We start from the raw sequence: 15,914 nt of genomic DNA on the forward strand, positions 1-15,914 counted from the left end.
AGGAGAAAAAAAGAGGTTCACTTTATACTCCAGACACAATAAATCTTTGTGGAGCGGATGGGGGCAATTTTGCAGACATCAGAGAAACACGTTTTGTTCCCCTTTGAAGAGACAGACATTAAATAACTCAGCAGACAGGCAGCAGAGACACATCAGAGTGCTGTGAGAGTTTTTATACCATGAACACAACACTGTTCTGTATCAGCTGACCTGAAGCTTGATTTAAATGTTTGCTAATGCTGAAAAGTTCAATAATTTACCCTTTTTCTTGTTTCATACTTACATGTGCAGTATGTACTGTTTGTTTTGGGTTGATTTTTGATATGGATTGATACTGAATGTGTCTAAATGTTACAGTACTTTATTATGTAGGACAGCAAGTGCGGGTTTTTCTGATAATTGCATGCTTCTGTATGAGAAGAAGAGAAGAAAATTCACTACTGAGCTAAATGGAAATTTAAATAGATAAATGTAAAAGATAGATCCGGCTTCTCAGACTGCCTGGAGATTCCCTTTCCTTTATTCTCCGTCAGTACTGACTTCAGCGAGGGTACAAACAGGCACACACACCGACAGGCTGAATGGGGGTTGTCTATCATATGAACAAAGGCTTGTTGGAGGGCTGACATCACAGCAGTGCGTCTCTGTGTGAGCATGTGTGTGTCTGAGTTGTTCAAACAAACCCATGTGAACAGAGCAAACACGCTGGAAGTTAATGCTGGAAATGCGTTAATATGTGTGTGTGTGTGCGCATCCACCGGGAGTCTATGGGGGACAGGAAGCTTGGCCAGTTGGCAAACATCAGTCTGAAAGGACCAGAGGGAGGCTGATGGTCATAGCCAATGCAGGGTCGGCTGCACCAGAGGACGGACACGGACACGGACACACACACACACACACACACACACACACACACACACACACACACACACACACACACACACACACACACACACACACACACACACACACACACACACACACACACACACACACACACACACACACACACACACACACACACACACACACACACACACACACACACAGCTGGTGTTCTCAGACTGTATTTCACAGTCTCCAAGAGTCCACTAATGATTCACAACAACTCTCAATAAAGTCTTTGTAAGAAAACTGGGAATAATAATCATCAATGACACACACACACAAACGATTGAAGAAAATTGTGCTAAAAAATCAACTCAAAGATATTCAGTGATGTTATGAATTTACAGCCGAAGAAAGAAACCAATCCTCACATTTGAGCAGCTGGAAACAGTGAATGACTTCATCAAGGTGGATTTATTGGAATAAATCAATACCAAACAATACTTTCTACTAAACCGGTTTTAATAAGGCAGCCAAACAAAGATATCAAATATATACAATACAAGTAAATAACTGGCAGATTTCCCTTAAAACAGGTTTGATACCAAACAGATGTTGATACTTTATAGAAACAGAAAGACCTCACTACCCAGCGCTTCATATGACAATGCCATTCATTATTGTGTCGAGTAAGATTGTTAGATGAGCAAAGAAGAAAGTCAAAGCTGTGTTGTTGAGCAGCCAACTTGGAAGTCCTGCTTGTTTCCCACCAACACGTAAACACAACATCATAATTGCAGCTTTCAAAAAAGAACTAAACAAAAAACAAAGAATCGCAAATGGTTGAAAACCCAGACTCAGATTACCACTAAATCCAATCAGCTGCTAGATTTCCAGCAAAGTACATATGCTGTGTTTTAATCAATCTTGCTAACAGCCTGACAAACAGGGGTAGGGGGGGCATGACTTCCTTTTGGATAGACTGGCAGAATAAATCAAAGAGCAGCAGAGCGGAGAGTTTGAAAGCATCCGTGGAGCAGACGCACTGAGAGAGAGGTGCTGAGAGATTTAGAGTGACCACAAGCGTCTCAGCTCATCCATACAGCCACATGGGGAAAGTCCCCCCCCCCCTCCACACACACACACACACACACACACACACACACACACACACACACACACACACACACACACACACACACACACACACACACACACACACACACACACACACACACACACACACACACACACACACACACACACACACACACACTATGAGGACATCCATGCAGAAACAGACATGGAAACAAACGTACAAAGATCTTAGATCTACCTGAACGCAGAACAATGAACATTGTTATTGTTATTATTTTAGTTAAATACAAAGTTCACACACACACACACCCCCCTACCTGGTCAGTGCCTCTGGGTTGCCGTGGGAACCAGGGCGCTGCGGGAAAATGCCAAGCTGTACCGAGAGCTTCATGACTTCATGCCGCTGAGAGTTCACACAGCCAAATGTCTCCCCCACTCCCTCTCTTTCTGCCTCTCCTTCTCTTTCTCTCTCAGCTCCCTCTATGTCTCTCGCCCTGGCAGGGTTCCTAGATTGAGCTTCTTTGTCACTAGTTGCACTGATGGTTCATCCCTCGGGCACTGTTGGTCTCTCTCTGGACTAACAGAGAGAGAAACTGGGGGGGTGAGAAGAGGGAAGGAGTTGCCCAGCCGCTGGTAACATGAGCCTCCCCCGGGACTGTTAACCACTTCACTGCTGCAGCCACACCACTAATAGAGCACACAAACACACCCCGAGCCCTAAATAAGCCACTACAGCCCGACAGGAATCAAACACAAGTCAGAGCCACATGATCACAGACAGACTGCAGGACAGTCCTCGTCCCGGCGCTGCCCTCCTGTGTGATTCCCAGAGATGCTTTGTGAGTCTGTGTGTGCAAGACTGCAATTTCCCAGACAGATCCACCCTGACTGACTGACAAGCCAGTGCTAATTAGAGATCAGGCTAAGCGGCGTGGCCCAGCCCACAGCCTCCTGCTTGGCAAAGCAACCCGCCAGTTAACCACCGCCGAGCCATTTACGGCCAATCAGAGGAGACGGAAACTGCAGGCTGGTGGAGCCAAACACAAACTGACCGCTGAAGATCATTACATTGAGAGGAAGAGGTGAAGGGCTTCTTCCTGTCAGGCTCACTTCACCTAAGGATACCTCGTACAGTATCTAGCTGCTGGGATCCCTTTTAGGAAATTCAGATTTATGCTTTCATTATGCAACAGGGTGATGACAGCGATGGAAAAGCAGTTGGATTCTGGGTGAAAATCAGCTGGCCAGTTAAAACTTTGTGAGCAAACAGAGACTCACTTCTCTCCCTCACCAAAGAGAGCTTGTAAAGCGGTCAGGGAGGACAGTAGTGGAGAAGGAAAAGTGACCCAAATCAAGAAATTCCAGAGAGGAACCTCGCCTCTCGCCCGGGTCCCTATAGGGAGCTTTCTGCTTTCCCAAAGGGGTCAAAGGTCACAGGTCAAACGTCCAAAGAGAAGAGCAAAGTGGGGGGCGCTAACGGGACCAATAGAGGGGGGGGATGCCATGTGGATCAGCCAATAGCAGTTTCTAGAAGGGTCCTGAGAAAAAAGGCCACAGTTGTGTTTGTTTAACTTTTCCTGTGCGACTGTGGTCAGCCCGGCAGTACTGCAACCCCCCCCCCCCCCCTTCTGAAAAACCCGTCCAATGCTGGCACAGGCACACAGGATCTGCACCACAGAAATATACACACAGACGTGCGGCCACAACAGAGCCGTGAAGCAGAAGTAAGGGGATTTCCTGTGTTTGAGGGGGGACTGCTGGTCCTCCCACTGCAGATACTGTAGATCAAATAGACCCAGCTCTCAGAATCTGTCCTTACAGAGACAGACACACACACACAAATTACACTTTTTCTGACTCTATAGTCCTCAGGGTTCGGTGGAGGGGTCCCAGATGACGGGTGAGGTCTGTGTATGCTGTTGAGACAACACACATCGTGACTGAGGGGCTGTTGTTGTGAGTTTATCCAAAGTATATCAGCACGATCAGGGATGCAAAACAGGTTCTCCCACGGCTATAAATATATGGTTTGCATAATGGAACGCAGAGGGAAAAACACGTTTCTCGTAAGGCTAGGCCCTGATACCACATTATTATTTATCTGTTCTCAGTGGAATCATATATAAATTATTGAGCTTTATATAGTTTGAACGATTTATCTCATCAGTATCTGTTCTTTGCCTTAGGGTTCAGAAAACTGCTTTTAAACATGCAAGCTCTTGGCTGATTAGATCTGAAGATATGATCGCGGGTGTCTTTAATACCTGGACTGGATTGATGAGTTATTTCCATAAAATGTTCATTTTCCTCAACAGAATAAAGGAAAATGTAGACGCTATCCATTTTGAAATATTTTAGCGAGAACAACAACTACAATTGTACTACATTAAGGGTTCATGTTCCTTTAAAGACAATAAAAGAAAGAAATGGACAGTGTGAGGGGGAGGTATGCAGTGAAGGGGCGCTGGGACTGGACCTGACACATTACAGACTGGACAGAGGAGCCGTGTGGTTCGAAAATGACACAGCTGTCCCTGCAAGGAAGAGAAATGACAGGACTGGACTGGACCACACACTCAGGAATGTCCCCCCCCCCCCCCCTGTCTGGTCCCATTGTCTCCCATCTATCTGCAGTCAGAGACTTTATCAAAGCGTTGAGATCCCAGAGACGGTCTCTCTTTCAGACACATTTCCTCTGACTCGGCTCTTTCTCTCTCCATTTGGTGTGTAAACAAACACTCCCTTAGATTCGACGGAGTGACCCGGATCCACAGTTTGAAAAAAAAAACTCTTCACATGTGACACGCATGGCTGTGAACTGCATGAACACAGGCACGCGACTCCACCATGCTGCATCCGGTCACGCAACAGAAAGCGATATTTAAAGGGCTACCCAGACCAACATGTGGAATTTCTCACATGTGCCTGGACACACTACTCAAACACACACTGCATACAAACCAGCCCATTGTCGCCTGAGTGATGGAATGAAACACAAGCATGTGACTCCTGATTCTAACCTGCATCATGAGATCTCTGGGCGCAAGATAAGAAAATGGTACACGTTATAATAATATAAAGACAAACGTTGCCCAGAATTTGTCCTCTTTTGCTCATCTGGTTTGAAATATTCAAATCTTTTTCACAGACGATGGGAGCACTGAGAAAATAAGAGTTTTTTCTCTAGTCGTTGAGCCAGTTGATGTCTTTCCCACAAAGCCCTCTTGTTGTGGTTATTCACAGAAGAGTCGCTTCTCCATCTGTATTGTATTTCCATTAACACGGCGCAAAAACCTGCATAAAAAAGTTTATATTTGTTGACGTTGAGTAACAAAAACTATAGGAAACTCTTTAAAATCATTACACTGCATGGTTTGAAGTGTGGAAACAAAAAACACAAGCCACCGATTTCAAATTATTAATAAAAAATGTGGTTGAAGCCCAATTTTACCTTTTTTTTAAAACTACAAACCTATTTCAAACATACAAAATGCAACTCTTGTCGAGAAAATATAAAAATTAATGTAAACATCATATGGTTTCAATAAAGAGCTGAATGCTAATACAGAATAATTATATGCCAATGTCAGGTGGCAACAGGAGCAACCTTAAACGGTGAAATGAAACGGGAAAAATGTGACTTAAAAGATTGAAAACAGAAATGTAAACAAATAAAGTCCCACTGCCTGATAGCACTTGTGGCTGACAGCACAAATCGTACCAATGTGTCGGCCTGTAGCCTGTTACACGTTTAATAAGCCATAACGTTAACCCTCTCTCTTGCATGCAGACCTTTGTCCTTGAGCTTTTCCTGCAGACGAAACGTGAATAATCAACTTCATGCAGTGACTTTAAAGCTGCAACCTGCATGAACCTGCTGACTCCAAGACTTCCCACCCCTAACTAACCTCACGGAAAATATCCGTCAGGGAAAGTATGGAGGATTAAAACTTACCCCGCGCTGAGGACCTCACAAACCACGCACTGACTGTAGATGAATTAAAGTCCATGTTCTTCTTTTTTCATCTACTGTTTACTCCTGGGGGCCTGGTTTAGATTCCACACTGGACCAGAGGTTGGCCCTAGCCTCTAAACTCTGTTTGCCATAAAAAAAAAAGCTGTCAGCTCTGTGGCTACTTCATGTACTTTGCAATCAAGACGTCCTGGTTTCTGAATCCTGCCGGCAAAACCTTGTCAAGCTTTTTTCTCTCCGTTGGTCATTATTTCATCTCACTGATTTAAGCTGAGCAACACAGCAAACACTGGACAAAACAGGATAACACAAACAAGCTAAAGCAAATACAGAGCAGTGAGTACAAAGATCAACCGAGAGCTGTGGATTCAGTGTTTGGCCAAAGAAAGAAAATGTGTGGGAGAAAAACCCTTATTTACCTGAGAGAGAGCCCCACCCTCATTAGTGTGTGTGTGTGTGTGTGTGTGTGTGTGTGTGTGTGTGTGTGTGTGTGTGTGTGTGTGTGTGTGTGTGTGTGTGTGTGTGTGTGTGTGTGTGTGTGTTTCCTAGGGTGAGGCAGGTGTTGTTGTTAAAAGCCCAGAGGATGGGAAGATGGTCTACATACAGTATCCATGGTAACTGAAACATCATTTTTCCTAGGATCCTGTCAGGGTTTCTTTCTCTCATTAAAACCCCCTAAGTTTTCATCAATTCTTTCTCCTTTTCTCACCACGGGAATCATGATTCTCAATCGTTTTCCATGCCAACTCCTACATGTACGTGGGAAGCAAATTTAGTGTATACTTGGTTTAACTAGAAATACAATCTAAATATTTACCAACAAAAAAGTCAAAAACAAGACAAATCAGTTAGATGTATCCAATCTCGTACCAACACAAATTAACTTATTAACAAATTGTTTAGGAAGTGACCTTAATCAAGCATTTCATCCTCAGGATTAGACATCATTTGATTCAAAACACAGTTACTTTAGTAGTTTGCCAACAGTCAATCCCTTTTCAGTATAGCAAGCCTTTTGCTCTGTTTACAAACCAATTCCTATTTGTGAAAAAGTCAATCGAGAAGGGCTTAACAAAAATTGATGTGGCAAACTACTATGTTTTAGGCTATTTTGGACTTTCCAGCTCGTGTTCTGTCAAAAGCCATCTCTAAAGATGTCTGGCAGAAAGCACTTTAAGCCCCTAATATTAAATCCACTGAACATGGCAATCCTTGATATGAAATTCTATTTTTAAAAGTCACTGAGACCTAGAATATTCCACACACAGAAAATCCTGTAGATTTATATTGAAAACAGCATATTTACCCCTCACAAAGACTTAAATGACTCACTTGCTGTGTAGGTGGAAGAGCGTTCTGTAGCAGCTGGGCTATGTGAGAGTGTGTGGGAGCATCCGTTAACTCGGGAACACGTTTGACCTTATATCTTAAAGCAAGCTCCTGCAGACTGTGGGTCAGACTGCTCCAGTGTGCCCCAGCACGCCTCTTCATTAGACACACACACACACACACACACACACACACACACACACACACACACACACACACACACACACACACACACACACACACACACACACACACACACACACACACACACACACACACACACACACACACACACACACACACACACACACACACACACACACACACACACACACACACACACGTATGAAAACATGTCTGGGGGGGCTTTACAGAATTTAGTATTCTAGTGAGTCAAAGGCTGTGTGAGAGTCGGGAAATGTGTGGAGTAGCATTTGCTTGCATAAAGTGTAAGTGTTGAGAATAAAGGGAGAGCACACACAGGATACGAGGGGCTGTCTGGTATCTCAGACCAAACGTTAAGCACTTTCTCCTCAGTGAGAGTGATGTTGATGTATATTTAGACCAAATCCTCAGTCAGTTTGCGCCAGTTTTAATCACAGTACACTGTTAGCTCCTGTAGGACTGGAGTTCATTTTAAATAAGAAAGACTTTCTTAAACCAACCTGTGCTACAAATCCGTCGTACAGTATCGAATTTGATATCACCATGAAAGTCAATTTCAGTCCTGTTGTCTCCAGTCCAGTACTACCAAGCTATGAGCAGTGTTTGCTTAATTCTCATCCAACTGGAAAATAAATATAAGCTTTCAGATAACGTAGTTCACAAAGACTCCAGAGTTATTATTATATGTGTATTTGATCAGAAAATGAGGGAAATGTTGACCCTTTGAACTCGGGACGATAGCGCTACTCTAGAATATGATTTGAGTTTGTGTTGCAATCATTATAGAAAACCATCAGGAGAAAATCAGGCAAACTGCACTGCCTGACAACCACAGATGGTTCAGGTTGAATCATCATTTTTCTCTGGTGCCACTGGTCTCCGTAACCCAACACTGACTCACCCTGTTCCCCTCTGCCATCGTTAACCACACACTGCTGGGGAGCCGAGAGAGCCAACACACACCAGACTGGCACCCGCACGCTGTGGGGTTAGTGTTGCAGCGAATTCTTAAAACAGCAGCTGTGCTCAGCACTGACAGGTTGATGTTGTCTCCAGGCAGGACAGGACTGGGTAAAACCACTGTAGGGTGGGGGGGTAAAAAGTGCAGATGAAGCTGTGCTCATGTGATTATCATACAAATAGACTCCTGGTTCTTTGGGGAACAAGATCGCTGGCTCATGAAACGACAGGAACATGGGGAGGGGAACGCTTATTATTACAGTTAAAGCCGGGGGCAAACCACAACATTCACTCTGTTTACCCACGGGAGCAGGTGGGGGGTAGCAGAGAGACAGACAGGTTGAGGGTAAGACAGGTGGAGTGCCAGGTGTTGCTGGTAGCTGGGGAGAAGAAGCTCCCTCTTCCTCCTTCAGGGAGCCGGCTCAAGTCCAGACAGGAGATGTAACATTTTGTGGCTCAGGGCATGTGTGTGTTACAGCAGGTTTGCCACTAATATGTGTGTGTGTGTGTGTGTGTGTGTGTGTGTGTGTGTGTGTGTGTGTGTGTGTGTGTGTGTGATCTAAACAACCCAAAGCTATGTTGCAGGTGGGATTACAGCCCCGCTGAGAGAAACTGGAAGTCCTCAAAGTTTGTTTGAAGTATTATAGTAATGTGAATCCACATGAATGGGGGCAGACAAAATAATGGGAACGTGTTATAATTTCTAGTTAAGCCTAAATTAATAATAATAGTTGAAGTAATTTCCATTTAAAGCATTGAACTTACTGATAATAAAACTCAGTTTGAGTTTATTTAAAGCCATAAGACTGCAAAATGATTTGAAGTGGTAAGTGGTATTATATAATTCTAGAAACGTATCACGGTAGAATTACACAACTTACAATACAAAGTTATTAATCAGTATGTGGGTTTGCATTTACTTAATTGGCCAATGCAGTATGTTATCAGATGACGTCACCTTGCAGTAAAGGTTGAAACAGTTCCAGTTCTGCTGCCAGAGTGTCAATGAAATAATTAGACTGGGTTTTTGTATGCAGTGCTAATAGACTTAAATGACTAATCTGTAAGGCCTAAAACCACAAAGGCAGGGCAAGGCAAGTTTACTCAGGTGTATTTGTACAGTGCCTTTGAAACACCAAGGCAATTTAAAGTACTTACCAAAGGCCTGAAATCTACAATTAAAAGATAATGAGGAGTTCATTCAAGGGTATTAGAATGATTGACAACTGTCTAGTTGTCCTAACAGGCAGCTGCTGATGAAGGTGTATCTGTCAGCGGAACAACGGCTGTTTATACTGTAGCATCCCATGATGCCTGGAGAGCAGCAGGCGGGTTTCCCCCGTCTTTGGCACACTCTGTGTTCATGAAATGAATTACTTACTGCTTTTTTTTGCGCCTTGATTTGGAGAAGCGATAACTCCTCATGTGGATTCAAGAGCCATCATGGCCAGGTGGTTATAGCCGGACGGTTTGATAACGATGGGAATTGGCCTTCACCTGACATGACCCGTCTTTGTAACAATTATACCTGTTCATTCAAATACTTTTTATCAATCACTCAAATGATTTGGTCACCCTACGCTGGTGTTCATTATCTCCACCGAGGTTATGTTTTTATCTGTCTGTGAGCAGTCTTACTGAAGAAATGGTGAATCATTTTTGAAGGAAGAAACATTTGCACTTTTGAAGCCTATCACAGGGCAGATGTACAAATTATGTTTCACTTTTGTCAATAGTGCAACATATGGCATTTGTGCTGCAATAACAATCATTTGTTCCTGACTGGGAAATTCAAGAGAAAACACTCTCAATGCGGAACTACAGCTATCAACTTGTTTTTTAAACACTGAGTAATAAAACAAAACATATCTTCTTTGTCGAGTCTCAAACTCAACATCAAATTAGGAATAACACTTTCCAAAGTGGGAAATTGGACTATCCAAGGAGCACATGAATGCACCATTGACGTTTGCTCACTTAGAGCACCATTTTAGTTATTTGGCTACGGCTTTAATTGGTTATCTTGCTTGTATTTTTCTCACGCATCAAATACATGTTTACCCCCCATGATAAAGTATCCGTTCTCCCAAATTATTCTTATAACGTCCTGAATGTAGCATCAAGAATAATTACCAGGAAGTAGATAAATCATTTGCATACATGTAAAATATTAGTAGGAACCTTTATCACCATACCATCTTCTTTTTCATTTGAAAGCATCAGCCTAAAACTAACTGACTTAATTGTTCCTTTTTTCTTTGTGTCACATTCTGATTTGGAGCAGAGAAATTATATCTTCAACGCCTCAGAAAAAGAGGAAAGGGGGGGTTTGCTCCGACACTCACCGCTACAGCGGTTTCACACCCCAGAGACATCTCCTTTGTCTGCTTTAACAAAGAGAATTCAAATCTGAAGACAGACGGTTATAGATTGCTTCCTCTTTCTCCTGCCGCAGAGATAAATGATAGGGATACACACACACACACACACACACACACACACACACACACACACACACACACACACACACACACACACACACACACACACACACACACACACACACACACACACACACACACACACACACACACACACACACACACACACACACACACACACACACACACACACACACACACACACACAGACTTAAACGCAGTTCCTACTCTCTATTGTCTCTATCTCCTCGCAGGCACTATTGTGCAGTGTGATTCTCTGCTGGCTTCCACCCACTGTTTTGCATACATTTGACAGTTGGTAAAACTAGTTTCTGCACTTCCTACAGGAACTGCAGATCTGCAGCAGAGATCAGTGAATGCTGTCCCCCACTCGGCTGATGAAATGATATGTACTTGAATTGGTTTCTTGTTACCTGCTGCTCAATGCTTTGTTTTCCTTCATGCTCCTCATTAGCGCAGCTCTGGTCAGATCTGACGGGTTTGAGCGTGAAAGCCTAACAGTTTAAGGAGCGCTCCTAACTGTGAACCTCAACCCTTTGAAGCTCATGACCTCTTCATGCAGGGGTCACAAGGTTTGTGCCCTAATGCCACGCTGACACCAAACACCTTTCCCCCACCCCCACCAGCTCTGCATCACAAACCAGCAGACGTAAAAAAAGGCATTTAAACCATAACAGGTTTATAGAGGGCTCACACACCCATAGAGCAAATACAGGCTGCACACACACCTCTGGGCTCAGATCTTCCCCTTTGACATTTACAAAGCACAACATGTTGGAAACACATGCAGGGAAGAGGTGCTAAACCTCCTCCACCTGCGTTAGTGCACCATTAACCACCCCTTTCAAAGTAGCCTCATCTTTTACAGCAGTCACTCTTCTTCCCCCTCCAGTCACCCTTCTTCCCCCCTCTTCGTTATGCTAATGAGTTTTTTATCTGCTGTTTCCTCTGCTCCTAATTAATCCCAAACTAAAAGCAGTAAGCACATTTATCAGACATTCCTTCAGGGGGGAGCAGGGGAGTCACCTCATCCCTTCTTAATTTTAAAACTCCTTCCTTGCTCTTCTCTCTAATCGTATGAAAGAAATAATGAAATGAAGCTGACTGAAGATCGTGGAAGGCAAAATGGGAAGTTTCTGAGGAAGTTTAACATCTGCCTGCATGGTGAAATAAAGCTCACACAGAGAGTTAAAAGCACAAACTCAAATGGAAGAAAAGAGAAGTCCCCTTACTTCTATCATTTTTCAGTTCACTCGCTACAGTCTGTAATCATGAAAAGGCTAAATGAAAGGTGAGCCGTGCGGGGTTAGGAAAGGACGAAAGGAGGTGAGAGAGGAAAGGTGAGGAGGGGGACAGTGTGTGTTAAGCCCCACCTAAGGGCTGGGAGAGTTTATTGTGTAGGAATGAGTGTGTGTGCATGCGGGGTAAAAGGCAGCGAGAGGGCAAAGGTCATAAGTCTGGGGGACAGGAAATTAGCCACACCTGAGGATTTACGGAAAAGGCCGCTTGAAGCACTTCACAGAACAGAGCAGCGTGTCTGTCTGGGCGAGCAGGGAACACCAGAAAGCTTTTCTTTCAAAATGTCAAAGATTGCTAGTCCTGATTTATTTATTTGTAATAAAATGGAAGATGCTGGTGATAGCTGGCGAAAAATGATCATTCCTTTGTCTCAATGTATTCAATCCAATCTCCATCAATTCTGCAGGCCATCTTCATAACCAGCTTATTCTCTCACCCCAGTCCCTCTCTTTCTTTCCTCCCCCAATCCATCTCTTGCAACAGGGCAGGGCTCTGCTTGGCCTTCATCCATTTCCATCTGTCAATTAGCCAGGAACTAAATCCCTCTCCATCTCTGGGACAGGACAAAGACCAAGGCATTGCACCGACTCCCTTGCGCTGACACGGACGCTGCGGAAAGTCCAATGGATACGTAGATACTCATCACCTCACTTCACTCCACGCTGTGACCAATTCATCCTGATCTCACCGGCAGGAACATGTGTGTCTCACTGCTCTCCAAGGATGTCAGGAGTTTATTGTACTCAACAAAGCTCAGTTATAACAAATTGTGTGTATTCGTACTGAGAAAAACCCACACAATATTCAATTACAGAGATACATTATTAGTCACATTAGGTACTATATAGGATATAATGGTGTTTCTATTTTTGAACATTTGGGTTTTGACAATCACAAACTGAATCAAAGAACACCAGCTGCTGAAGATATTTTGGTTTGGATCCATATTATCTTCAAATCTGTTTAAGGAAGCTTTTTGAAAGCATGTATCAACACCATTTTAAAACCCCCAGGGAGAACATTTCACTTAACTGTTCAAAACTATTTTAACCAAGGCTAGTGACAAAAAAAGAGGACCCTACAGTAATTTAACTTTCAGGAAACAAGACTTTTTTTTCTTATTTCTGCTCTGACAGGACCAGGAGTGTAGAGAAGAAGAAATACAACCAACAAAAATGCCTTCAGCTTCATTGGTTAACTTTATTTAATGTGTTTGCCCAAACACTCAAACTGGTTTTAACTGAACAAACACTTGGGGATCAGCATGTTTAACATACTTTATATGATGGCATGAAAGGAAATGTATTTAATCAGAAGAAGAAGTCCAATATGATGAAGATTCCCATGCTCACCTGTTTACCTGGCACATTTAAAATGTCAGAAAAGCCAATTTGTGCATGTTTGTGGTCTCAATGTGAATCAATTGGAATAAGTAGAGGAAGGCAAAGCAAGCCAAGGTAGAGCGTTTACTCTAGACAAGAAGATGAGTCCTGAAATAACCTGAACACATGGATCAAAGTGTCAAAGAATAACTATAATACTACTATAGTTTGAGACTCACCTGTCAGCATCTCCCTGTCCTGACGACGTGTTTCGATGCAGCGTTTCTCTGACGGCGGCCATGCTGTCGGGCAGGCGGTTCAGGCGCCGCGTGTACAGACCCAAACCTCCGTCTGTCATGTAGCTGCAAAACACAAGAAAGCATGTTAGATATCATCAGCATATCGCAGTTCTAATTCACAGAATTAAAGGGCTCTGAGAGGATGATTAGACGCTAAGCAGAACCACTTTTTGTCAAAGCCTTGGGTTAACACTTATTTTCTCAGAGCTGCTTTTGTTTTACAAAGATCAGGAGGAGACGCTGTCGCCTTGCTCTCATCAATCAAGGACAAACAAGTGACAGTTAGTTCCCACACACACACTGAAGACTCTAACACATTTCTCTCATGTGGCCGGTGGTAAACAACAGAGGTCCGTGAAAGAAAGGGCAGCCCAGTAGACAGAGGATCATCTTTTTCCCCACAAAGAGGATATTGCATTCATCACAGAGTCCATCACCAACTCTGTGCTGGCGTATTATGACTGACTGTGTAGCGGAACACTAAAAGAAGCTAAAAATACACTTTACTTGTAAGTGCAGGCTACAGTTAGCAGGCCATTCACTTCATTTCATAACGGAAAATCTAATTTGAATGGTCTTGATTTATTGGTTGTGGGAGTTTGACCGTTAGCAGCCTGACGCTGGGGCCCAGATCACTTACACAAACATTCCCATTCAAACTAAAACAACACCAACTAATCCTCCAAATATTTACCCGTGGAGGAGATTCCTAATGGAACTAAATATTGACTTGTTTGACCCAGGTGCAATTCAATGAAATGTTTGCTGATTTTAAAGTGGAGGCTGTTGAAATGGTGAAGGCTTCCTGTGTGGGACTGTGATGACTCGTAGTAGAGAAAATAAGCAGCAGCAAGAGTTCCCAACCACTGAAACACTTCCTATGTTATCTCTGAGGATCTAAGCAAGAGGCAACCAAGCACACACAAACACACATCTATATCTACATGTATGGACAGTATACACAGAGTTTCCTAAGACAGAGCTCCTTTGTGGAACCTTTCAAACTGCATCAGCATCCGAGCTGTGAGTCAGAAACGTAACGGCGATCAGCAGAGATGCCGGACAAACTGCAGTCTTTAGGATTTTTACATCTGCATCTATGATTTTAAATTAATTATTTTAACGTTACAATCATTTTGGGTTGCTTATTTGGCCACCTGGGGGCACAAAACAAGCTAAAAAGCAGCTGGTTGTTTGATTTATTCCCAGGACGTTTTTCTTTTGGTCAGTCAGTGGTTTTTTCCACACAGATACATACGGTTGATGACACCTGAGTCACTGGAGAGCCAATGAGCTAAAAGACGCTAAACACTTTGTAGAGCAGGGGGAAAGTTCAGCGTTGGATGATAGCAGAATGGTTCTGGCTACTCTCTCAGGTCATCTGGTGGCCGTCTGCTAACCATTACCCAGTCCAGACCAAACAGGGAGATTTAGCATTTAGTAAGCATGCACCAAAGATTTAGAACAAACAAGAGGACATATCTGACTTCACCTTTATTGACATAATAAAGATGATATTGTAAGATGAGCTAAATATTAAGATGCATTATGCTACAGAGTGATAATCATACATCCCATAAAGGTTGATCAAATGACCCATGTATCCCCACTTTAAAGACAAACCAATACATATGTTTTAAGGAATCAATCAGACCGATAAACCAATGGAGATGTGACTTCCTTCGCTTATTTTAACAATAAGAGAGAAAACAAACGATGAGAATGGTGGACTTTGAGGGAAGCATTCATCACCCAAAAGCAAAGTCAGCTTGAATATGGCCGGGCAGTCGCACACATATTAATCCGTCACACTAATGAGTAACGGAGCCTCCCTGTCCTCCCGCTCCAGATGCCTGTTAACCTGTAACCTCCTGCAGCAGGAGAAACGTGTCCAAACAAGACACTTTATGAGCCAAAACTGAGCAGCCAGGTAGAGTATTTACAGCCGTGTTGCTAACAGAAGCAAAAGTTATTGTAGGTAGAATGAAGCTGCAGTACTGACGAGAGGAAATACACGAAATGTCACGCTCGGGATAGAAAGAAACAATCTCCTCTTAAACTCCTGATTTGATCGTGTAAGACACTGGGACGTACCTTTCTGCCCTGTACATGGTGACACAGTTTCTCCAACGGAAAATAAACAAGTCCAGGTGAGGGTTGAGCCCTGCTAATACAAATC

General features: G+C 43.3%; 1 protein-coding gene across 3 annotated transcripts in view; it reads right to left on the bottom strand.

Annotated features, from left to right (window-relative positions):
• nav2a (neuron navigator 2a) overlaps window positions 1–15,914 on the bottom strand; it is a 196,293-nt gene that overhangs the window by 27,553 nt on the left and 152,826 nt on the right. For all 3 annotated transcript variants that reach the window (XM_063881447.1, XM_063881446.1, XM_063881445.1), the window contains one exon: window positions 13,676–13,798. In XM_063881447.1, coding sequence (XP_063737517.1) covers window positions 13,676–13,798 — 123 coding nt within the window. The remainder of the gene's footprint in view (window positions 1–13,675; window positions 13,799–15,914) is intronic.

This window comes from Eleginops maclovinus, chromosome 4 (genome assembly GCF_036324505.1).
Source record: "Eleginops maclovinus isolate JMC-PN-2008 ecotype Puerto Natales chromosome 4, JC_Emac_rtc_rv5, whole genome shotgun sequence".
NCBI classification, from domain to species: domain Eukaryota; kingdom Metazoa; phylum Chordata; class Actinopteri; order Perciformes; family Eleginopidae; genus Eleginops; species Eleginops maclovinus.